The sequence below is a fragment of the Rattus norvegicus genome, chromosome 15 (genome assembly GCF_036323735.1).
Source record: "Rattus norvegicus strain BN/NHsdMcwi chromosome 15, GRCr8, whole genome shotgun sequence".
Taxonomy (NCBI): domain Eukaryota; kingdom Metazoa; phylum Chordata; class Mammalia; order Rodentia; family Muridae; genus Rattus; species Rattus norvegicus.
Genome location: NC_086033.1, coordinates 105,012,142 through 105,037,203, shown reverse-complemented (window position 1 = coordinate 105,037,203; position 25,062 = coordinate 105,012,142). Strand labels below are relative to the sequence as shown.

The window sequence follows — 25,062 nt, the reverse complement described above, 5'->3', positions numbered from 1 at the left end:
GGCTATTAGCCCAAATGCTTGAATTACCCTAGATGCCTAGAACAAATGAAACTCAAGACGGATGATCAAAATGTGAATGCTTCACTCCTTCTTTAAAAGGGGAACAAGAATACCCTTGGCAGGGAAGAGAGAGGCAAAGATTAAAACAGACACAGAAGGAACACCCATTCAGAGCCTGCCCCACATGTGGCCCATACATATACAGCCACCCAATTAGACAAGATGGATGAAGCAAAGAAGTGCAGACCGACAGGAGCCAGATGTAGATCGCTCCTGAGAGACACAGCCAGAATACAGCAAATACAGAGGTGAATGCCAGCAGCAAACCACTGAACTGAGAATAGGACCCCCGTTGAAGGAATCAGAGAAAGAACTGGAAGAGCTTGAAGGGGCTCGAGACCCCATATGTACAACAATGCCAAGCAACCAGAGCTTCCAGGGACTAAGCCACTACCTAAAGACTATACATGGACTGACCCTGGACTCTGACCTCATAGATAGCAATGAATATCCTAGTAAGAGCACCAGTGGAAGGGGAAGCCCTGGGTCCTGCTAAGACTGAACCCCCAGTGAACTAGACTGTTGGGGGGAGGGCGGCAATGGGGGGAGGGTTGGGAGGGGAACACCCATAAGGAAGGGGAGTGGGAGGGGGATGTTTGCCCGGAAACTGGGAAAGGGAATAACACTTGAAATGTATATAAGAAATACTCAAGTTAATTAAAAAAAAAATTAAAACAGTGTGAGAACCAGTAAATATTTCTCTATTTCTTACCACTGGAAGTTTTAAAACACCTTTCCGGTGGAACGGTGGTTCTCCGCATTTGTGATTTGCTGGTTCCTGAAATGAATGCTTTGCTTAGAAATTTATTCTTGTGTTTTTGTTTTTCATTGGTATTCAGGGTTTTGAAAGATTTGTCATCTGATTCAACGTTCTTCAGAGGAAAGTGGATTTCCTCAAAGATATCTATGGCACTTTCTTTTTTACTTGGTCTGCTCAAAACTGGTCAGTGTTTTCTAAGCCATCTGGTCCTCTTTGTAAGGATCTCACAGCTTCCAAGCTGGGTTAGGGCACTTACGGAAAATAAACAAGGAGTAATGAAAGAGGTTTGTTTTTTTCACAGATACACTTCAAGAGATGGCAAGTAGCCTATTCTGTTTACCTTATGATACGACCCATCATTAAACACATTAAAGGGCCCGAGAGATGGGTCAGTGGCTAACTGCACTCGCTGCTCTTGCAGTAAACCTGAGCTTGTTTCCCAGCACCCACAGGGTGGCTCACAACACCTGGCCTCTGCGGGCAACACACACACAGTGCACAGGCATACATGAGAGCAAACCATACATGCAAAGCTAGAAGTAAGTAAGACCGTAAGCATACAGTGTTTAAAGGGGGGAGAGAGAGAGAGAGAGAGAGAGAGAGAGAGAGAGAGAGAGAGAGAGAGAGAATGAGAATCCCAACTCCAAAGTGTATTAGCATAGGACATTGGCAGCTTCTGAGTATTTTTAGCTGTAAAATAGGCATGCTAATTATTTTCCCTCGGCAATAGGAAAGACATGTAGACTCTGACATGACTCTGGGTCCCCATTCCTCTGCAGCAATACACTGCTTCCCCTATGTAAAGAAGCGGATCCCTGTCATGTACCAGCACCACACTGACCTGAACCCCATTGAGGTGGCCATCGATGAAATGAGCAAGAAAGTGGCCGAGCTCCGCCAGCTGTGTTCCTCAGCTGAAGTGGACATGATCAAACTGCAGCTCAAACTGCAGGGCAGTGTGAGCGTCCAGGTGAGTGTGAGCGTCCAGGTGAGTGTGAGCGTCCAGGGCAGTGTGAGCGTCCAGGTGAGTGTGAGCGTCCAGGTGAGTGTGAGCGTCCAGGTGAGTGTGAGCGTCCAGGGCAGTGTGAGCGTCCAGGTGAGTGTGAGCGTCCAGGTGAGTGTGAGCGTCCAGGTGAGTGTGAGCGTCCAGGGCAGTGTGAGCGTCCAGGTGAGTGTGAGCGTCCAGGTGAGTGTGAGCGTCCAGGGCAGTGTGAGCGTCCAGGTGAGTGTGAGCGTCCAGGGCAGTGTGAGCGTCCAGGGCAGTGTGAGCATCCAGGTGAGCTGAAGAGCCCCTGCAGTAGAAGGATCCCCCTTCAGCTCGTAGGCTGTAGTCCCTTCACACCAGCCAGATCTGTCCTACCTGCCTGGTTTACCAGGCACTTTCCGGTTTCCCCGGTGTCTTATCTTCCATTATCAGAGGAAGCAGTAGGCTTACCTGCCCCCAATCCTGCCTACAACCTGGTAGCCTTATTGAGACAGTTCACTCTTCTTGGCACCCTGGCTTTCCAGTGAGGTGGAGAATGTTGATTCCTGGTTGGCAAGATACTCTTAAAGCCTAAGAAAGATGGGTAGCAGTCTGCTTTCCCATAAACGCTGGCTTCCAGTTTCTGTGAAAATTGTATCTGAAACCAATACCTTGAGTTTCACCCTCATCATAGTTTTGGGTTTTTGTTTGTTTGTTTGTTTTTTGGTTATCAGAAGGTCTTCACTTTAATTTAGCCCAATCAAGTTAAGTGTGCTGGTAACGTTTTTAAGTTCTTTTTGAGGATTTTATGTATCAAACTATATTTACATGTCCATCCCAGCTCCTCCTGTGACCTCCATTCCTCCTCAGATTCAGGATCCCCAGTTTTTAAACTATTACACACACATGCACACATGCACACACACACACACACACACATACACGAGCACACGCACGCACGCTCGAAACAGAATGACTTCAGCAGTGTGTGTGTGTGTGTGTGTGTGTGTGTGTGTGTGTGTGTGTGTGTTTAGGGCTGACCTGTCAGGGGCTCGTCCCCAGAGAAGATGTCTTCCTTCCTTTCTCAGTGCCTGTAGCTCTCCATCTGGGCTGGACCTCGCAAAAGTCCCCGCTTGTGTTGGCTTGTCTGTAGGCCGTTGGTGTGTCGTTTTTCAGATCTGATTCCAGGCAGTCACACTGTTGGGATTTTGACAGGGACACTACTGGTGGTTTTATTGGCTTATTGATTGATGATTGATTGATTGTCCTTTCAGAGAAATGCCTAGCACATGTGGTGACACCTGTAATGATTCATATGTTGAAATTTCACATATGAAGTTCATATGTGAAAAATTATCAAGCTATATACCTGAAAGAAATGTTCTCTTTTTAAAGTTATTTTAGACAGTTAACTAGATAGGCAAATTTTAAATCTGCTCCCTGAAGCGACCAGCTTTATACATACATAAGGAATTCAAGCACCTGTCTGTTCCTCCATGTGTCCCTGGAGTTCATAGTTGTTTCGTCCAAGTGTAGTCTACAAGGGCTACTGTAAACAAAGACATGTACTGTGTAAGTTCAGCATCCGGGACTCAGTTTCTGCAGTCAGTTTTTGTCTCTGCTTCAGGTGTACACAGAAGGAGCCATGAGTTTTGAGCTAGTACTTCACCAAATGTCATTGACCACTAAAGTATTTGTAGATATTTTTTAGTCACTCACTCATGTCCTATAAGCCTAAATGACAAAGGGATTATTATAAAGGGATTATCAGCATTCTAGCAACAACATGATTGTACAACAGCCAGAGGCCACCTTTCCTGTAGCTAAAAATGTCTCCTGATGACTTGACCTGGGAACTTGGAGCCTCTATTCGAAGACCAGTGAAGGGGCAGGGCCAGAGGGCTTGAACTCTCTAGAGGGTAAAGAATGCAGTACCATATGACAATGACCTTCGAGTTTATTAAAATACCCAGTCACCTTACAGAACAATGAAGCCCATGCTGAAACAAGACTGGAAGTTCACATCGGCGCCCACCTGGGTAATGGAGTGGAGGCCAGAGAAAGTTAGCTCTTTCCTTTCAGTATTCCAGTGACTCTCACTCTCCCTAGCTTTTTAGCATGGCACTCCATGACCTTACTGTATTATGTTTTGCATAGTCTCAGCAATCATCCTCTCCGTGTCTGTTTCCACACATGAGATAGTCTTTATGTTGTCCTCCATTAGCTTGATTTCCACACAGCCTGATGCAGAGGCTGCCACATTCAGACACCAAGGAAAATTAGCACTCCATCACTGAGACCTTGCATCTGACCCTGGCTTCTGCCTCCCTGTGTCCTCATAGCTGCTGCGAAGTCCCCTTGCTCAGTTCTACATGACGATCAGAGCTTCACACCAACAGATTCCCTCCCTTGCTAAACCCATCAGACCCTCCAGAAGAGATTGGGCAGTCCTCCCCTGAGCTCTCTGAGGCTCCCGGAATGTTGTCTTCCATATCCTAGGATCTAGCCTCATTTCTGAATTGTGTGGAATAAATTCCAACTTCAGAGAACTCTAGTTGGCGGGTAGAGAATTGGCGACACCATGCCACATTGCCAAATGTTGATAATCTTTGATCTCCAGCACAACTCAGCACAAGTCAGAGGACGGTTGGCCCTGGCTGCCTGCACAGTCCCGTGAGATGAGCAATGCTTTGGTTTTGTTTCATGGCTGTAGGAGCTGGGAATATGGCTCAGCCAGTCAATTGCTTGCTGTGCAGGCTGAGTTCAGATTGCCAGCACTGTAATCCCAGCACCAGGGAGGCAGAGTCAAGTCACTGTCTGGGAGATCTAATCTATTCAGTAAGAGAATCTGGCTCAAAAAAAAAAAAGTGGAGTGATAAAGACATGTCTGACCCCTAACTTACACATAAACACATGTACACGGACACTCATACGTGCACACACAAAAACACTGCCCTATGTTTCATTTCTCACCAGATTCACCAGGTCAGTACAGTGTAACACAAACCCCACTGTCTTAAACCCTGTTTGAAGGAACCGTCCTCATGGGTTTGGAGACCTGGGCTCTGTTGTTTCACATCCTAGTTGCTGAGATCTGAGTGCGTGCGTGCGTGCGTGCGTGCGTGCGTGCGTGCGTGCGTGCGTGCGTGCGTGCGTGCGTGCGTGCGTGCGTGCGTGCGTGCGTGCGTGCGTTCCCTACCCTGGCTCTCTCTTACATAAAATGAACAAGACCCAGAGGATGGCTTAGGCGATGGGATCAATCGAGCAGGGTATGATGATGGAACTGAGTTTATGGTTTGTTTTTCTTGGCCTTCATGTACATGAAAGTCAGTGATCCTGACTGACTCGCTTAAACACCCTTTGGACTCTGTGGCAACCAGCACAAATAAATAACAGCAGCCATTTTCCTCTTTTTTTTTTTCGGAGCTGGGGACCAAACCCAGGGCCTTGCGCTTGCTAGGCAAGCGCTCTACCACTGAGCTAAATCCCCAACCCCGCCATTTTCCTCTTAACACAGTGTCAAACCTCTGCGCTTTCCCCAGGTCAATGCTGGCCCGCTAGCATACGCCCGAGCCTTCCTCGATGACACCAACACAAAGAGATACCCTGACAATAAGGTGAAGCTGCTGAAGGAAGTTTTCAGGTAAAGCACGCTGAAGTTCCTCTTTAAGAAACTTACCTTGGTTCTCCATGGTTGTCAGCTTTAAGTTACTAAGATGAACAGCTGAGGCAGTTTGCTTATGAAGAGGAAAGGCTGACTCGGGCTCACAGTGTTTGAGATTGTCTGGGGCCTGTGGTGAGGAGTGTGTAGCAAAGTCACTCATGTCGCAGCCAGGAAGCAGAGGAGAACGAGGAAGGGTCTTGAGCCCTACGGCCCCCTTCACTGGCATGCCGCCAACACCCTTCAGGCTTCCCACTGGGTCCTACCCCGAAACCTCCGTCACAACGGATGTCTGAGGGTGTTACAGATCGAAACCACAGCTCAGTTCCGGTTCCAGCTGGACCAACCTCCTCCTACTTGCCCTTCTCTGCTCTCACCTCACTCAGGCAATTCGTGGAAGCTTGTGGCCAAGCCTTGGCAGTGAACGAACGTCTGATTAAAGAGGACCAGCTGGAGTACCAGGAAGAGATGAAAGCCAACTACAGGGAGATGGCCAAGGAGCTCTCCGACATCATGCGTGAGCAAGTAAGGACCCCGCTGGCCCGGGCAGCGTGCGGGGATGATGGGGGCTGAAACACTCCTAATGGTCAGTTACGCCTTCCAATATTCTGGAATTATCATTTCTGAAAAAAGTGTAACACACCACACCCTGCTGTACTAACCCAGATCACTCAGAGAAACCAGCAGCAAGTGCCCCTGTGTCACCTCCGTGACACTGTGAAGCACTGTGTGTGTGTGTGTGTGTGTGTGTGTGTGTGTGTGTGTGTGTGTGCGGGGTCACCTCCGTGACACACTGTGAAGCACTGTGTGTGTGTGTGTGTGTGTGTGTGTGTGTGTGGGGTCACCTCCGTGACACACTGTGAAGCACTGTGTGTGTGGGGGGGGGGTCACCTCCGTGACACTGTGAAGCACTGTGTGTGTGTGTGTGTGTGTGTGTGTGTGTGTGTGTGTGTGTGTGTGTGTGTGCGGGGTCACCTCCGTGACACACTGTGAAGCACTGTGTGTGTGTGTGTGTGTGTGTGTGTGTGTGTGCAGGGTCACCTCCGTGACACACTGTGAAGCACTGTGTGTGTGTGTGTGTGTGTGTGTGTGTGTGTGTGTGCAGGGTCACCTCCGTGACACACTGTGAAGCACTGTGTGTGTGTGTGTGTGTGGGGGGGGGGGTCACCTCCGTGACACACTGTGAAGCACTGTGTGTGTGTGTGTGTGTGTGTGTGTGTGTGGGGTCACCTCCGTGACACACTGTGAAGCACTGTGTGTGTGTGTGTGTGTGTGTGTGTGTGTGTGCAGGGTCACCTCCGTGACACACTGTGAAGCACTGTGTGTGTGTGTGTGTGGGGGGGGGGGGGGGGGTCACCTCCGTGACACACTGTGAAGCACTGTGTGTGTGTGTGTGTGTGGGGGGGGGGGGGGGGTCACCTCCGTGACACACTGTGAAGCACTGTGTGTGTGTGTGTGTGGGGGGGGGGGGGGGTCACCTCCGTGACACACTGTGAAGCACTGTGTGTGGGGGGGGAGGGGGCGGAATCTTTCTCCATGTTTCCTAAGCTTCACCTTCGCCCACGCCAAGCAAGGCAGAGAAACCTCATCCATGCTGTGCTTACCGCCTCCCTCGATAGAACAGGGCTGGCCAGCCTGGTTACCTGTTGGTGACCGTAGGTGACTTTTGTCATCTTAGCATAAAGTGGAATTGTTCCAGGTGAACAGTTGTCACGCCCGTAGAGCACACAGGGTTCCTTACTCCACGGATCTCTCTTCAAGGGTATCCTTCCCGACCTCTTGTGCTTCCTGTCCTTCCTATGTGAATTCTCCCTGTGGTGACAGCAGGCATCAGAGGACACTTCCAGCCCAGGGTGTTAGGCAGATGTCGAAGGGCAACACGCACATCAAGTCCAGTCACTGTTCCTATTACATTAGCTCCTGGATCTCACGCACGCCCTGTCGGTCACCTGAGTCACTGTCTCTGGCCTTGCAGGCTGGAGGCTGAGACTTTTTATCAGCTTGCCTTGTCACGTGATAACTGGAAAATTCTTTTTATTTTTTGTGAGAAATTCATATATGGATACCTACCTCCTCGATGCTCCCCCCTCTCTGTGAGTGTGTGTGTGTCACACACCCCTCTCACCTCTCACACACCTGTCTCTTTCTCTCTCACACACACAAACATGCACAGTCTCTCACATGCACACATCTTCTCAAACTCGTGGTTCCTTATTTCTTACCTACCATTGCTCTGCACATAGATTTGTAAATCCAGCTCCTGAGTTCATTTGGTGTTGCTCCTACGTGTAGTGTTAGAGCTGACAGCTGGGATGCTCTCTCCTTCTCAGCAGCTATTAACTATCTCTAGCTCTTCATAAGGCTGGACTTGTGAGATCCCCCATTGTGAGACCCCCCCCATCCCTGTCAGCATGCCGTCAGTGTTGCCGTTTCTCAGGCCCTGTCTAGGCAGCCGTGTTGTTAAGCTATCACAGGGCTGCTTCCCTGTCTTCTATAGAACACACACAGTCTAGCTGCAGAAACCCTCATCTTCTGGCTCCTACGATAGTTCCACCCTTCTTCTGCAGTGTTTGAGCCCCAGGGGTAGGGGTCGTGTGGGGATGCATCAGTTGGGACTGTGCAGAACTAACCATTTGATCTTTAACATCCTTGCTTTTTTCCCCTCCTCCATGCCGCGTGTGCTCAGATGGGATGGTAATACCATTTGTTTTATTTTCCTGATAAACTGTCTCCCTAACCCGAATCACATATGGTTCTGACCCAGTTTGAGCAATTGTGGGTTTGCGCATGTGCAGTGAAAAGCCTCTCTTCTGGTCATTTCTAAAAGTAGAAAAAATGGAAATGATTAAATCATTAATGTGTGAATAATTAAGCACAAGGGAGAGGAGACTCATGGAAACAAACTGCTGGAGAAAGCTTGAGACCTTTTCCTCAGAACCTCCAGATTCCTGTGGGACGGAGCGCCTGATCAGCAGGCACCCACGGTCAGGATCAAGGAGGACAGAAGTAGAGAGATTGTTGGGCTGGATCTATGAGTGCCTAGACTGAGCTTAGTAACTGCAGTGGTCTCTAAGCATCCCATTGCCTCAGCATCGGTGAAGACTAAACCCTTCAGAGCCCATCACAGAAAGAAATGTGACCTGGCTTAGTGCCTTTGGTCTTTCCAGAGCTGTGTGGGTCTGTTCTTCTGAGTCTCCATGCAGCTAGAGGTCAAATCCTACACCCCATCCTTTCCTGGTCTTATTTGCCACGACCAGGCCCTTAAGTCTGTAAGACCTGAAAAAAGGAGATAGGAGAGAAAGTCGGATAATACAAATTCACTTCCAAAGGGTTTTTTTCAGGACATAAGACGAGTTCACGTCTCAGTGGAGGTAAGAGATAGACCTCAGATCTGGGAAGCCTAGAAGGCTCCCATTGATTAAGTCCTGAAGGAAAGTGCAGTCTTTTTGATGTTCTCCTTACAATCTGCTTGGAAGGTGGGCATTTATAGATAAGCCAAACCATCTATGCAAACGGCTGAAGCCCAAGCCTAGCTGGGCTCGCCTTTCTGCCCTTTCAGGGCACAGCAGCTGAATGGGGAGTCGGGACGTCACCTGAGGTGACTGGCTGCCTGCCATAGCTTTGCACTTTGATAACACTGTCTTTCTGTACCTCAAGATTTGCCCCCTGGAGGAGAAGACAAGCGTGCTACCAAATTCCCTGCACATCTTCAACGCCATCAGTGGGACACCAACAAGCACAGTGGTTCAAGGGTTGACCAGTTCATCCTCAGTTGTGTGACTTTACCTCATGAACCACACGTGGGGACATGCTTTGTCATGTGCAAACTCAGGACGACTTTCAGAGCTAATCACTGGTTTTGCCAAGCACAGGAAGAAGCCATGGGGAATGGGAGAGAGAAAGAGCCTGGACTGTGATATTTAATAGCAGATTTTATAGGAGTTGGGGGAAGGTGCACATATTTTTTTAAATATCACTGGCAATGTTTAGTTTTCCTCATGTCTTAACAGGTGTATGTGGATACTCTTGGGCTGCAGTTCAATTTTATTCTTCTTACAGTATAGTATTAAAATAAATGGTCTAAAGGAAAAGAGGGAAAGTATGCTGGGACACCTGTAGCAGGTGTGCTGGGACACCTGTACCAGCTGTGCTGGGACACCTGTACCAGCTGTGCTGGGACACCTGTAGCAGATGCAGCAGCACTGAACCTGGGAATGGGGACTAAGCTGGAAAAATCTTGAAAATATTTTTCTCCCTGTGGCACATTCAGGTTGAGTACAAGAACTATTTTTGTGTCTAGTTTTGAAGACTGAAGGGAATTGACTATTGAGATTTTTTACTAGTGAATGCGGAGACTTAGAGCCTTTATATCCATGCCTTGTGTTGACAACATGAGCACTTCCGAAGCTGAGTGTGATGTGAGCCTAAGCCTAGTCAGCAGCATAGAACCAAAGGCCTGCACTAGCGAACACACCTATGCTAAAACCTAAAACCCCATGTACATATGTTCTGTTAATACGGCCTCCTCGCTGAGTCCACGTACTTACTACATTTCTACACTTTTAATACATCAGTGTCCGTGTTAAGTTTATTATTCGTGACCCATTTGTGCTGTTCTCGGTATATGCAAATACATTGGACTTCACTGTTTATTCTTGTACATAAGAAGTGCAATATGGAGATGTATACAGTCTTTGCTATGTTAGGTTTATAAACTGTTTTTAAAAAGAAATTCATCCTTTTGCCAAAATGGTGGAGTATGTGATTGGTAAACCCTAAACCCTGTGGTGAGTGGAGGGATAATTTAAAGTTTTCACCATGTTATATTTTCTTTTAAGACTTTAATTTAGTAATTTTATATTTGGGAAAATAAAGGTTTTTAATTTAACTGGAATCACTGCCCTGCTGTAATTACATATCGTGTACCCCAACTGTATTAAAAATAACACTGCTGATTTTCTGGTAATAAACACTGAATATTTTTTGTTTGGCAATCCCCCCAAAAGGACAGGGTTCCTAGTAGAAATAACATTACATAATTTTCTCTAAAATAAAAATGTGCAGATGGACACAGTAAGATGGACGGAGTGTTGGCAGTTGTCGAAGTGGTGGTTGAGTGAGTGGACCCCTGAACACCAGTTCTCTGCTTTTCTGGAAGTTTCCATGACACAGATTTGAAAAGGTGGAGCTGGGAGTTTATGCTCACAGAGGACTCGGGTGACTGTGTAGCTGGCCCAGAGCTGTACCAATGACTGCCTGGAAACAGGAGATGCTTCAGTCTGGTTTCCCTCTTTTCAGCTTTGTCAGACCTCACGTCTGTCCTCTCCATGACTTGCTGCTGAGAGGAGCACTCTGGGATACAGTAGTTAGTCATCTCTCCCAGAGATTCTTAGGCAGCCATGATGATACACCCCACCCTTATGAAAGGCCACTGTGATGTGTGGGCCCTAAGGACTGTGCTACGTCTGAAACATTCTCTGTTAGAGCTGAGGTGAAGCTGGAAAAAGAGACCAGAGATGGTGACGGGTGTGCTGATGCCCAGGACAATCTGCTTCAGACTCAGAGCTTCAGGAATGGCTTCGTTTAGGTTCCTCCGAGTCTCTGACACACCAGCCCCATGCCATAAGCCTCAGCTCAAACACCGTCACAAGTAGGTTTAGAGCCTTGTCATTGAGCTGGATTTACTAGTCATAAACCCCTCATTTCGGAGTCATAAAATTCAAGTCATGAGAGGTAAACGAAAGCCTAGAAAGAGTCCCTGGAAGATGAGGTTGTTTGGAAGGTGGCCAACCCTCACTCACTGCACGAGTAGAGAAAGGCGCCCTCTCTGTGATGGCCATGAGCTAGACGGACACCCTGTATAGCTGAGGACAAGCCAGAGGCATTCGGGTATAGAAAGGGAGTCGCCTTCAGTCACTACAGCACAGAGGTAAGGAGCAGTGGGGAAGGTTAAGGAGATTTCAGAGAGTTCATACAAAGTAGTTTTAATTTTCATATAAGGTGACACGTCGGGGCGGGGGAGACGCTCATGGTATGTACACTGTAAGTCTGACAGTCTAAGTCCAGCCCCTCAGAGCCCACATAAAGGTGAAAAGAGAGAATGCCACGGGTTATTTCCAACCCCCATACACATATAGTGACGGTAACTTAAAAATTATAAAATAGTGCTTTCTTAGGGAAACTGTTGCTAATTAGTAGTACATTTTAGAGTGTTTACATAGATTGTAGTGTTTTTAATCGATGGAAAAGTATACATGACAGAATCTGGCTTTCTGATAACTCACACGTACGGTCAGCGATAGGACGTTCATGTTACCCGACCTTTGCCACGTCCATCTTCACGTCTGTTTCGTCTTCCCAAACAGAAACCATATAATTATCCAGGGAGCAACAGCTTCTTAGTTCCCCTCTGAGAATACTGATTTTTTTAAGTAACTAACTGCAGGATTAAAACTCTAGGTAGGTCCTTGCTAGGGACACTCGCTGCCTGGGAATTAAATGGTATATACAGACTTCTACGTGGAAAGAATGGCTGTGTGTAGCCAGCCCAGGCTGAAGGAGAACCCACGGGTAACAAAAAGATAACCGTGGGTAATGGTTTACTCAAGGGGAAGCTCTTAAGTGGAGAAGCAGACTCAGGAAAATAGTGAGTGTAAGGTTAGCCTGGGCTACACACATCTGATTGCCTTAATGGGGGATCTTTAAATGAGGCATGGTATAGTGTTTAAAAAAAAGTCCCTAGTCACAGAGAGTAGATTGGTCTAGATGGTGAACATGTATATCAAAAGTCTACACACGTTTAATGTATATAATCTGAGTCAGATGGGAATAAATACATTCAAGGCTTCCTTTTTGTTTTGTTATTTATTTATTTATTTATTTATTTATTTATTTATTTATTTATTTATTTATTTATTCGGCGCTGGAAATGGATTGGCCTGGCACACACTAGGCTGTCACTAAGCTGTGCCCTCAACCTACTTTTGCTTTTATTTTTCAGGGTAAGAACACATAGCAGGAGTTCTGCCCTCTTAAACTCTTAAGAACACAGCATCGTGTTAGAAATGCCACAAGGAATAGGGTTGTAAGACAGACGTGTCCACTGCGGCTTTTTATAGTTGAATTTCAGAACCAGCCTTCCAAGCCTGTGTGGTTTTTTTTTTTTTTTTCATCCACAAAAATGCACCAAAAATATTTAAGAAAAAAATTGCTTCTTGTATTAAAAATGTGTGAACTCATTTCTAATCAATACTTCACACATACGACGGTTGCTCTTGATCACCAACCTGATTGGATTGAGGGTCACCTAGGCGGTCAGTGAGGCACAGCCACCGAGGGAGAAAACCCCATCCTAAATGTGGGTGGCACGAGCAGTTGGCAGGGCCGAGTTGAACCAATATGGAAACTAGGAAGGATCCCACTGTGCAGACAAGCCGTCTCTACTCTAAGCTCTTCACCACAGACTACCTTGTCACAAGCTGGAGCCATCGAACCATGGCTGGCAACCTTGGAAACTGTGAGCACAGATCCCTTTCCCCTTGCTTAACCATGATCACAGCAGCTTTAGTCATAGCCAGAGACGGGAAACAACCCAGATGTCTCTCACCCGAGGGATGGATACAGAAAATGTGGTCCAGCTGCACGGTGGAATACTACTCAGCCATTACAAACAAGGACATTATGAGTTTCGAAGGCAGATGGATGGAACTAGAAAGTATCATCCTGAGTGAGGTGACCCAAACCCAAAAGGACATGCATTACGGTATGTACTCACTGATAAGTGGATACTAACCGTAAAGTACAGGGAAGCCATGCTTCAATCAGTAGACCCAAAGAAACCAAACAACAAGGAGGGGACGAGGGAGGATGGTTGAATCTTTCTCAGAAGGGGAGATAAAATGGATATCGGAGGTGGATGGAGGGAGGAACTGGGTGGAAGAGGGGATAGAGGGAGAGTGGGGTAGGGGGTGGGGAGTTCATATCTAGGGAGAGCAGGGGAGAGAGAGGGGAGATTGGCTGGGGGATGGGGGCAATCTCTGGGACAGGCCAAAGACCTGGGATGAGGAGAGGCCCTAGAAGATCTAAGGGGATGACTCCGGCTGAGATTCCTAGAAGTGGAAGGTATGGATCCTGAAGTGACCACTTCTTATAGCCAGGCAGGAGTTTGCCTTGAGCCTCCGAGGAGATTTCTACTCAGTTTTTTGAGCAATACGGAAGCTGGTGATTCTTTGAGGAAGGAGCTAGCGCATCCCAGTTGTGTACACGATGGCAGCATCACGTGAGGACTATGCTCAGGTCTTCATTCGGAAAGTAGATATGACTTCAAGTGTTCTCAGATGTCAAGATGATGGGGCAGGTTTGGGATGACCGCTCTTAACTTCCTCCTTGGTTGGATTGAGATGCACCACGATTAGTAATGCACGCCCTGGGTAGGCCTGTGGGGAGTTCTCAGAGACACTCACAGGTGGAGTCCCTCCTGAGCAGAAGTCACCAGTGACCAGCACTATCCACAAGACAGGGATCCAGACGGAACCAGAGCACCACAGACAAAGCCCACCGTGCACCGTGCACTCTCTGCTTCCTGGTGGACCGGAAGTGAGTAATGTGTTCTACTGTGCCTTCCACCATATTGTCCTGCCTTACAGCAGGCCGTGAACCCGTGGAGCCAGCTGACCACGGACAGAGCTGCTGACACTGTGAGCCTAATAAAATCTCTTATTACTTCAGCCTGTTGACAGTCTCGTTCCTGTGTGCTGTACGTGCCAGTTGCTCTCACACACCACCCTCTCTAAACACCTCCCAGCCCTGTCTGTCTCCTGCCCACCCACTTCCCTACCTGTTTTTCCTCACATTTTGATTTTATGACCCACTCCGTCTGTGTAGCCTGGGTTTGGAGCCTGACAGGCCCAGAAGAGAGTATACAACACTGTGACTGCCCCTCTCCAAGAACTGATAAGTAGCTAGCACTTCAGCAGCAAGGGTAGGGCCCTGTTAGCCATCCCCCATGTGTGATTAATTGCTGGTAGGGCCAGTCTTGTGCAGGCCCTGTACAAGTGACAGCAGCTGCTGTGAGTTCATGGTTGTAGGGATCGAGGATGCTTAGAAAACAGCATTTTGGGGTTGGGGATTTAGCTCAGTGGTAGAGCGCTTGCCTAGGAAGCGCAAGGCCCTGGGTTCTATCCCCAGCTCCCAAAAAAATAACAAAAAAAAAAAAAAAAAAAGAAAAGAAAACAGCATTTTTCGGCCCTTCTCCATATCTCTCAGCTTTTCGTTTTTCTGACGTCCTCATCTGCAGTATTCCCGAGTCTTAGACGCGGTAGTGTAAATGTCTTATTTACGGCTTAACTCAACTGTCACTCATTCTCAGCATCTTGAGCAACCACGAATCTGCATTCGCTGCAGAGAGAGACTTCTCTAATTAAAGCTGAAGGTGGCTCTTGTCTGTGACCATGGCTCTCAACGTGAGGGTTGCGACTCCACTGGGGATCAAACAACTTTTTCACAGGGTCATATCAGATATCCTACATATCAGATGTTTATACTATGATTCATAACAACAGAAAAATTGTAATTATGAGGTGGGAATGAAATCATTTTATGACTGGAGACCACCACACCATAAAGAACTCTATTAAAGGGTCACAGCATTAGGACGGTTGAGAATCATTGGTCCTTAGGTACAAACGTAAGATATTTAGAGGGCGGTTTGATGCTATGTTAATTTAGCAACATTAGTAGTAAGTTCCCCCACTTGACTGTGGCATCCCATAGGTTTACGTTACAATTGTGGCCATTGAAATTACCTTATAATTATAATGTGGTTATTATAATTAATAACAACACACAGGTGCTCCCTCAGTTTATGATGGGAGTGTGTCTCAGTAAATCCATCATACATTTGGACCCTGGAGGGATGGAGGAGCAGCCCTGAGCAGTTCCCCTGTGGAGTTGCCAAGATCGAGAGATATCTGTAAACGGGGCTCCAGTGCAGTCTCTGTTTCCTGGTACCCTGGGACCTGAGCAAGTAGGTACTGAGAGCTCCAGTTACTGCAGTGCCACTGACCGCCATGCCTCCCCTGCCAGGATAGACTTCTCCTCAAAAGGAATATCACCTCATTAAGTTGCTTCTTTTAAAAAAATATGTAGAGTTTTATATTAAAATTATTTAAATAAATTCTAAGCATTTATGTTGTGTGTGGTAGGTGGGGGGCATGTATGGGCCAGTGCAGATCCCCTTAAAAACCAGAAGATACTGTTGAATTCCCTGGGGCAGGAGTTGCATATCTGCACTGAAATGTGAAAGACATGGTGTAGGTAGGTGCTGGATACTAAGCTCAGGTCCTCTGTGAGACCAATACATGCTCTTAACTGCTGAGCCATCTTCCCAGCCCCCGTAAATTGCTTCTTCGCAAATAGCAGCTCACAGCAACAAGTAAAGTAACTCATTTGAGGTAGCTCCTGGAGTGAGTGTGGACAGAGAAGCGGTCAGGAACTAAGCCTTGGGCCTCTCCAGTATAAAGAGGCAACAGATGGAGAACCAACAAAAGAGAGCGAGAAAGAGAAACTAGTGATGTCCATGGACCAAGAGCGAGTAGCATATCCAGGACAATAAAAATCAAGGTGATCCTCTAACAGAAAGGAGAAAAAATGTGCATAAGCAGAAATATAATTTGCACATTTTTTAAAAAACAGTGTCAGTGGGGTGACCTGGAACTCGATATGTAGACCAACTAGGCTGGCCTCAAGTGCCCAAGAGGTTCATATTCCTCCACTCTCAAAGTTCTGGTGTGTGTGTGTGTGTGTGTGTGTGTGTGTGTGTGTGTGTGTGTGTGCCTGTGTCTGTATGTGTGTGTGTCTGTGTGTGTATGTGTGTGTGTATGTGTGTGTCTGTGTGTGTGTGTCTGTGTGTGTGTGTCTGTGTGTGTGTGTCTGTGTGTGTGTGTGTCTGTGTGTGTATGTGCCTGTGTCTGTATGTGTGTGTCTGTGTCTGTGTGTCTGTGTGTGTATGTGTGTGTGTCTGTGTGTGTATGTGTGTGTGTCTGTGTGTGTGTGTCTGTGTGTGTGTCTGTGTGTGTCTGTGTTGATGTTTGTGTGTGTGTGTCTGTGTGTATGTCATGTGTGTGTGTCTGTGTGTATGTCATGTGTGTGTGTGTCTGTGTGTATGTCATGTGTGTGTGTCTGTGTCTGTGTGTGTGTCTGTGTCTGTGTGTGTGTCTGTGTCTGTGTCTGTGTGTATGTCATGTGTGTGTGTCTGTGTCTGTGTGTGTGTCTGTGTGTATGTCATGTGTGTATGTCTGTGTCTGTGTGTGTGTCTATGTGTGTCTGTGTGTGTGTCTGTGTGTATGTCATGTGTGTGTGTCTGTGGTGTGTGTGTGTGTGTGTCTGTGTCTGTGTGTGTATGTCAAAAGAATAAATCCTTAGGAATGAATTAATTTCTGAGTCAATGAGAATGCCATTTTTGACCAGCCTCACCACTGGAGGAGTCTTATAGATGGACCCACTGTATGGTGAGAGTCTGAGCTTGTGCTGCACAAACATTGAATAAGAGACTCAGCATGAGAACCTCAGGTTTGCAGCCATGTCTTATGTGGACTTAAGCCAGCTCCCTCACAAGTCAATGGGAGCCAACACTGGTCTTCCCTCATGGGACCCCAACCCTTGGAACAACCGAGGCTGAGGGAGGAGGCCCTTATTGTTTGACAAAGACAAGAACACTGGTTCCTTCAGGTCTGTATCAACTAGAATTTAGAATGTGGCCCCACTGGTTGAGATGGCATAGTGGCACTTCTGGATGTGCTAGTGGTCGGTACGGAGGGCGCGCCTGAGAACTTCCTGTGCCTTGTCCAGGAAGCCAGGACAAGGAGTGATACTGAACTGCTATGCCTCACAACTTGAGCAGCACCACCCGGGTCTGGACCTCAGAGGTTGCACAGCCAATGATCCGGATGTGAATTAAGCTGACCTTCCTTAGATGCTGTGTCATGGGGAGGAGGCCCAAAGCTGAGCAAAACAGAGTGTGACAGACCCAGCAGCTCTGGAGTGGAGCAGGCTTAGGACAACCGCCTTTCAGAAGTCTGCCTATCTGTGTCAGGTCAGGACATGTTCTCATGGGAATCAAATCCAGACAGATGGAGAAAACTAATCAGGATGGTCAGTGAGTGGAACAGCTGGGGTTGTTTGCTGGAGGCTGATTTGCTGCTCTCAATGCCTAGCAATGGGGACCCTGTGGAGCTGTAGCCTTCCGTCTCCCAGGTTTGCACATATTCCCCAAATTTTCCTAGTTGAAGTCCAAAACCTCAATATTTCAGAGTATGACTGGGTTCGGAATGAGAATGAGAATCTTCAACCTAATTCCCTAACGTTATTAGGGTGGCCCTAATCCAAGTTTACTGATAAAGGAAAAAAAGAGGGAAGAAGAGATTTAGACACAAACGCCACAGACAGAACACCTCATGAAGACATAGACAGCTATTTATAAGCTAATGTGACCTGGAGCAAATTCTTCTCTCACAGACCTCAGAAGGAACCAACCCAGCCAGATCCTCTTCTTGGACCTCCAACCACCAGAACCATGGAAGTATTGATCTCTCGTCTTGAGTTGCCCGTTTGACACTTGGAGAGGGCAACTACCTGAGCAAAACGCTGAAACAAGATTCCTATCCATGAGCATGATGGGAACGCTTCCCCCTGGGGACACGTGGAGAGAGGCTCGAAGGCCCACGAGTGATTTGAGCAGAAAACATTGCCAATCCATAGTCAAAATAAGAACAGCAAGTCTTTGGAGAACCAACCTCTGGCCTGAAACTAATACTGGAAAGCAGACATTGTTAGGAGCGAGTTTGATGGGCTCTTTGGACAGACTCTTAAGAAAGGTCTTCCGGGGGAGTGGAGGAACAAAACCAGGCCATGTCGCCTGGTAAGCTACTCTCCACCTTTTCCTGGTCAAGGAGTTTCAGAAGATAATGGGGCTCTTCCTGTCACCACCCTCGACAAGGTGTCACGAAACCACCCTGATGCACTGCTTAGCTTAACATGGTGAAAGTAGCCCGGATGAGGATTCCAATGGCTGGGTTCTCCAGTGCCCCAAGCATGGAATCCCATCACCACCTCTGAGTTTTGACGTTGACTTCACAGACATATTTCTGTCAAATGAGGTGATTTGTTACTGTGCCTCTTACATCAAAGGGACTTTAGGGAGCTTGTATCACAAGTCATATTAAAGGATCCAAGCAAATGTAGAAAAACAGCAGTAAAGGAAGAAGGAGATGGTTATACGTTTGAACAGACAACATGAATTAAGCCCAAATTAAGCCCAATAGCATCCTGGCAGCTAATAAGAATGAAGTAAAACCCAAGAGTTGACAGTGAGACATGCTAATAGAACACTGTGATCTCCTAAAGTAAACCATCGTATAATATTTAAATTTTCATTTCGGTGTGTGTATCCCAAACATGTCCCACACTCAAGTTTCCGTCGTTTCCCGTGTTTCTAGATGTCTCAGACGTCCTATATAATCCCAGCTTCAAACTGGTGCAGATGCACACAGTCCCTTCCTGATCCCAATCCCATGTCCTAGGTGAACCCCGAGGCTGTCCTCTCCATTCTCCCCTCATAAAGGAAGTGCCTGCTGTATCTTTCCTGATCGCAAAGCCAGCACCTGTTTTGCCATATAATGTGTAAGACATCGAGGGATATTTTTAGAATAGAAATACCCCCCATCATCCTCCCTACCAGATGAAAGGCAAAACCTTTCACCTACCTGCATTTCCAACATTCACTTTGTCCTTTGAGTCTCCCATTGTTTCAGGGCCCACACATTTTAACTTGTCTCAACTGAAGGATATTTTGTTCCAGGAAAATACCATGCCAAAGCATCTTGAATTACCAGCTCTTCTACCACTCCGAGGCTTGGAGCTCATTTCCCTTAAACTAGAAGTTGAGCAACCACACCTCAGCTGCCACCTTCCTCCCGCCTGTGTGGGTGAGCCTTCCCATGGACGAGACCCCGCACAACGCGTCCATGGGTGCCACTTCTGTTCGTTCCCTGAGCAAACTGCTAGAGTCCTCAATCCGAGACCCTGAGACTTCTTCCCGCTGGGGTCTGATTTTCTCAGTGTCCCTTCCAGTGTGTCCCTAGAAGTTGTGTGGGATTGGAAAGTGTTGCCGAACACCACCGCTATCAAAAAAAAAAAAAAGGAAAGAGACGACTGGATCTGGATTTGTTTGAATTTCCTTGACCTGTTCTGTTTCTCCCCTTTGAAAATGTATCCATAGGACATTAATAATAAACAAACATTTTAATCCCACCTCAAGATAACGAGAGCAGGGGAACTCTATGGGAAATGTGTCCATCTGTTCTTATCCTACACATGGGGACATTAGCTGTGTGGCAGAGACGATTGAGTGAAAAGGATGTTGTAAAGAAAGAAGCCTCACATGAGGACTGAGAACAGGAGGAACACCCTCTATGGTATTCTACCAGGAAAGCTTGTGTCATCCCCAGGATACAGCCTGGTTGGAGATGCCAAAGATACCCACTTCACCTGTTCCCTGGGGAAACCCGCAATTACCCTCCTTTGTTCTGTTATGTTTGAGGGCCACCATCTTTTTTATTGTTTTTTTTTAATTGGATAGTTTATGTATTTAGATTTCAAAAGTCATCCACTTCCCCAGTTCCTTCCTCTCTCATACCCCCCTCCCCCCGCTTCTATGGGAATGCTCCCCCTCCCACCCACCTCAACACCCTGGCATCCCCCTGCACTGGGGCATCGAGCCTTCACAGGACCAAGGGCCTCTCCTCTTATTGATGCCCGACAATGCCATCCTCTGCTACATATGCGGTTGGACCGTGAATCTTCCCATGTGTACTCTTTGGTTGGTGGTTTAGTGATGGCCACCATCTTTTGCTTCATGGTGGACAGAACAGCCTGGTCTTCCGGTCCTGCTTCATTGTCCATGACACCATTGTTCTTCCTGGCCCACCATGTGCATCCCGGAAGCCACTGCCTAGAACTCATTGGCACTGCTGTCCTGAGAGGAAGTGTCTCTGGAGAGAGTAGCTGTACTGCAAGCCACAGACCTCTTCATTCCCTATGGCCCAACAACCAGCCCGTGTCTGACCTCAGCCTCTCCAGGATGAAGATTGAGGTAGATAATGACCCTCAGCCCCAGGATGGCACAGAATTCTACGGCCATTTGCTAAGAGCCTCTCAGCACTGACTAAGCTCTGTGACCACTGACGGAAAGTGAATCTTTCACAGAGCTCTACAGAGATGCTCTAGTGTGCATGCCACTCTGCCTAGCTGGAGCCTACCCATGATGCAAAGCAAAGATGACCGACACCAATCCTGCTCTTGCTCATGCCAGGGATGACCCCCACCAGCAGTGGGCCCAGCCACACTCTTTTCCACCATCAACAGCCTTCAGGGACAGGCTTTTTCCTTGTCCTCCTACATCACCCGTCCCTCCTGCAGAAGCACCCTGGCTACCACACAGCATCTGTGTCCAATTCCTGGAGCTCAGCACTCTTGCTGCTGGTCCAGGCTTAGGCCCTGATGGTGCTTCCTGAAGTCATCTTGTATACCAGCCATACAGCAGTGTCCATTGTCCCCTGCCAACCCATAGGCCAGCTTCCACCATCTCTGCACTGACTGTTAATGATTTGGTTTGCTGTTTGATATCTACATATATCCAATTCTCCAGTCCAGACTTCCACAGATTCCCAGTTGGTCCTGACTACCTGAGAAATGGGCTTAGACCTGAAGATCTTCACAAGTGCCGGTCGACCTGTTTACTACGCAAAGCATTCTGGGAGCAATCAATGCCATCACCGTGTAAGGTGAGGTGTGAGTATGAAAATGAGATTTTGCCACACATGGCCACATTGCAGCCACCTGAAGGCCAGGGAAGGCCTGGTCCCAGCTTATCAGCTCTCAGAGGGTGTTGAAGCAGATAGGCCTGTGAACTAGAATACTGGCTCAGGCACATACCTGTAACATGCCTTGGGGCGAGTGAGTCATAGTCTCTAGTCACACCGACCTCACAGGGCTGTTGCTTGCGGTACGTGCAGGGCCTGGCATCTAGTAGACCCTTAGATGTCACCGTTCTCCCAGCCCTGTGCTGTCCACTTGAAACTAGTTGGAACCTCCACAAAAAGACAAAAGGCGTATAAACCCTGCCCCCCTAACATGACCTGCTAAAAGTCTCGAGTGTTTTCTTCTGTTCCTAAGCCTTGTGCTCCCAACAGCTTCATCACTGGCACTAGATTATGTCACAAAACTAGACTGCAATTTTGGAAGTCACACAGCTAAGCAATACATCATTAGCATCTAAGTGGCTCCACCACAAATAATACCTCTGATACGTGTGGGTTATCCTAGCAGTTGTCCAAGTTACCTCACAGAAACCCGAAGGCCGCTGCTGCTAAATGTGTTCAACTGTGCACTCAAGCCCGTACACCCCTGATGGGATAAGATTTGAAATCTGTTTCTGTGTCTGGCTGACCCCCTTGGGTCTTCAACTTGGTACCAGGTTTACCTCTGCTCCACGTGGAGACGTAACATTCGTTTGAGAGACGTTCTCTCTTGTACTTGCCAGTGCCGGGTGGTCATGTGGCTCTTCCACCTGACCTCGGGCTTTCTTCCAATCTCAGGCACCCGAGGCCATCAGCCCCAGCAGCAAGGTCAAGTTCATGCAGCAGCAGCAAGAGTGCCCACTAAGTACAGGCTGATACACCCAGAGCACCGAAAAGCCTTTAACTGAACAACAAAAGGCTCAATGGCTTCTGCTTTAAGTCGCCAGCCCTCAGACCACCAGGGATAAGGGCAAGCTATTTATCTTTAAAGGCAAGCTCATTACGAGTGGACAACAGCTAAAATTTAGCATCCTTCTCCCTTCCCAAAAACCTATAAAAGCCCGCTGTTACCATCCCTAAGCAAGCTGACTGGTCACTGCTATTTCTCTTTGGCCCAAGTCAGCTGGAATTGATATTCTTTTTTTTTTTTTTTTTTTTTTTTTTTTGGTTCTTTTTTTTTTTCGGAGCTGGGGACCGAACCCAGGGCCTTGCACTTCCTAGGCAAGCGCTCTACCACTGAGCTAAATCCCCAACCCCTGGAATTGCTATTCTAATAATGGAGAGTTGCCTGTCTTGGGTTGGTCTCCATTCTACTATCCCCATACTAACTCGTCACTGGAGCAGCTTCAGAAACATCAGGAAACCCAAGGAACTCCTGACCCAGTGAACACATCACTGTGGGTTCTGCCAACATGGATCTGGTGGGGTTCTGTGCATGGTACCTCTATGTACTTCTGTCCATAGAATGGCATTGGCTCAGGGCCTGACCCCGGCCTCATCACGGCCTTCTGTGGAAGGCAACGTTTCATTTCCACCATAAGGCCCCTGTGGCCTGCCAACCTGAGCTAGGACCCTGACCAGCCTCCCACCCTGATGCTCTTCCTTGGAGACTCCAGCAGGAGGCTCAAAGCAGAACTCCACTCCTGTGCGGCCAAGGCTCCTGGCTCAGTGCCCTGTGCCCATCTTCCACCTCTGCGCCTCCAAGGAATGGATCCTTAGGGAGGGGCAGGACCTGGCGGTGAGAATCACTCTGTGTCCTCTGAGCCAGACGCTCTGCAAGGCTGCTACAGGAAACGTGACGGCAACCTCTCCTTACTGATATGTTAACTGGCTTGTTTGCGTTCCGTGTCTTCCCATAAATTATGTTGGGAAGATTGTAATGTGGGAAACAGAAGGCAGAGATCAGAGCCAGGTCAGGGGCAGGAAACAGGCTTGGTGCTAAAGAGGCAGGCTGAGGAACTGAAGAGTTACCACGTGTGGTGGGAGAGGACAGTCTTCAGTGAGCATAGGCTTACGCGGTCCTGATACTAACACAGTGTGCAACCTTCCCCTTAGGGACCGAGGAATGATTACCTCGACAAGAAGCTTCCCCCTTGGCCCCTTGCTGGCAGCCTGTTCACAGGCTGTCCATTGAAAGCAGCAACTCCCGGGCATTGCGACAGAGCCCTGGCACCAGGCACCCAGCTCTGCTGCATTCCAGGGAAGACCTGAGTTGCCATCTGAAGTTCTGACCCAACTGTCAGGACCTACAGTCATGGCCCAGTTTCAACCGTGACTGTCACCTTCTGGCTGGCGCTCAACTGCTGTTGCCCTAGATTCTGAATGTGGCCTCCCAGCATCAGGTCTTCCCAGGCCTCCCCATCTTCCAGGCTCTGGCATCTGCCCATCCCCCCAGTCCCCTCCAGAAGGAAAAGCATTATCAGTGAGACGCTGTGAAGCACAGTAATGATGCCTTTGCTCTCTGAAGCCAGGGGCCTGGACTTGAATTCTGTCTTCTTACGCAGTGTGTGACTTAGACCATGGTCCAAGTCATGTCCACCTTAGCAAACATAGGCAAATGACCGTGCCCGCCTGCCACCCTGTTCTCCCGTGAGGAGGGAGTGGAATATGAGTCTGAGCATCCATGGCTTCCTGAGTTCCTAGTGTGTGGCAGACAGACTTCTGGGAAATCAGAGCAACCTTTGTGAAAACGAGACTTAGCAAGACACTGTCACCTCCCTTCTAGACTGTTCCTCCTGAGCCTCCCTCTAGGCAGACAGGAGATCATCTAGAGCTGTGAGCCACTGAAGCCCACGCTTACTCTCTTGGCTTGTCCAAATAGCTCTAACTCTTCCAACTCGCTCCTCCTCTTCCTCCCCTCCCTCCTCCTCTTCCTCTCCCTCCTCCTCTTCCTCTTCCTCTCCCTCCTCTTCTTTCTCTTCTTCCTCTTCCTCCCTCCTCCTTCTCCTCCTTCTCCCCCTTCTCCTTCCTTCTTCTTCTTCTTCCTCCTCCCCTTCCTCCTCTTCTTCATCTTCCTCCTCGTCTCTCCCTTGGTGCCACCTTTGATGATAAGTTCACTATCACCATCTTGAGAGATCACAATAACTTCTGAACCTGTCTCCCAGGCCATGTTGCCTCTCCTGGAGTGAGTACCTTCTCTAGATGGCTGCCTCAGTGTGCTTTCCAGGTCATGGAAAGGACTAGCCACTATTTGGCTATATGTACACCTTCAGTTGTGCTAATATCTTCATGCCATTCCCTAATGGCCTTAACTTCTTCAAAATAGAGGGATGCTGGGCACCCTGGGCCCTGTCGTCCCTCCACCTCTACCTCCCAGTCCATCTGTCCCCAAACCCTGCTCTCCCCTCCCTGGATGTAGATACTCCTGAGTACTCAAACTGTTCCTGCCTGTGAGCTGTCTTCACCTCCCCAGTATAAGCCACATACTCCCCTGTGGGAAAACCCAGCATCCAGCCGGCATGACAGGTACTATGTGGCCCAGGAAAGACCTGGAGGAAATCCTGGGTTCTCATACTCAGTGGCCTTGTGGCTTCAGCTTCTTCACTTGATTTTATTGATCATGCTGTGCCTGTACTTTTTGGCTACTTTATTGGGCTCTTACACCTACCATCCCTCTCCACTCCGATCTTTTCCAACCTTTCAACACTAGGTAAGAGAGAGCGGTTAGAAGGGAAGGGGGGCTGTAGAAGGCTATTTCCTGCTGATTAGAGCATCAGGTTGCTTGGGGAGAGTCCAATCTTTGTCACTGGGGTATTGCCAACCG

The 25,062-nt window shown here is 48.0% G+C and overlaps 1 protein-coding gene and 1 long non-coding RNA gene across 47 annotated transcripts in view; one reads left to right on the top strand and one right to left on the bottom strand.

Moving 5' to 3' along the window:
* Window positions 1-18,863, top strand: part of Dock9 (dedicator of cytokinesis 9) — a 271,459-nt gene extending 252,596 nt beyond the window's left edge. For 43 of the 45 annotated variants that reach the window (XM_063274027.1, XM_063274015.1, XM_006252503.5 and 40 more), the window contains 4 exons: window positions 1,600-1,790; window positions 5,327-5,427; window positions 5,832-5,970; window positions 9,103-10,415. In XM_063274027.1, coding sequence (XP_063130097.1) covers window positions 1,600-1,790; window positions 5,327-5,427; window positions 5,832-5,970; window positions 9,103-9,225 — 554 coding nt within the window. In that variant the 3' untranslated portion in view covers window positions 9,226-10,415. Of the gene's footprint in view, window positions 1-1,599; window positions 1,791-5,326; window positions 5,428-5,831; window positions 5,971-9,102; window positions 12,293-17,958 lie in introns of those variants that run through there. The other 2 variants (XM_063274005.1, NM_001105759.2) reach the window with 2 other exon arrangements.
* Window positions 739-5,843, bottom strand: LOC120097092 (uncharacterized). Of its 2 annotated transcripts, none has more exons than XR_005494319.2 (4): window positions 5,464-5,843; window positions 3,267-3,333; window positions 2,826-3,085; window positions 739-838 (listed from the first exon to the last, which is right to left on the bottom strand). It is a non-coding gene; the product is annotated as an uncharacterized LOC120097092 (long non-coding RNA). The 2 variants fall into 2 exon arrangements; XR_005494318.2 differs by lacking the exon at window positions 5,464-5,843 and adding an exon at window positions 4,758-5,265.
* Window positions 18,864-25,062: the final 6,199 nt, after the last annotated feature.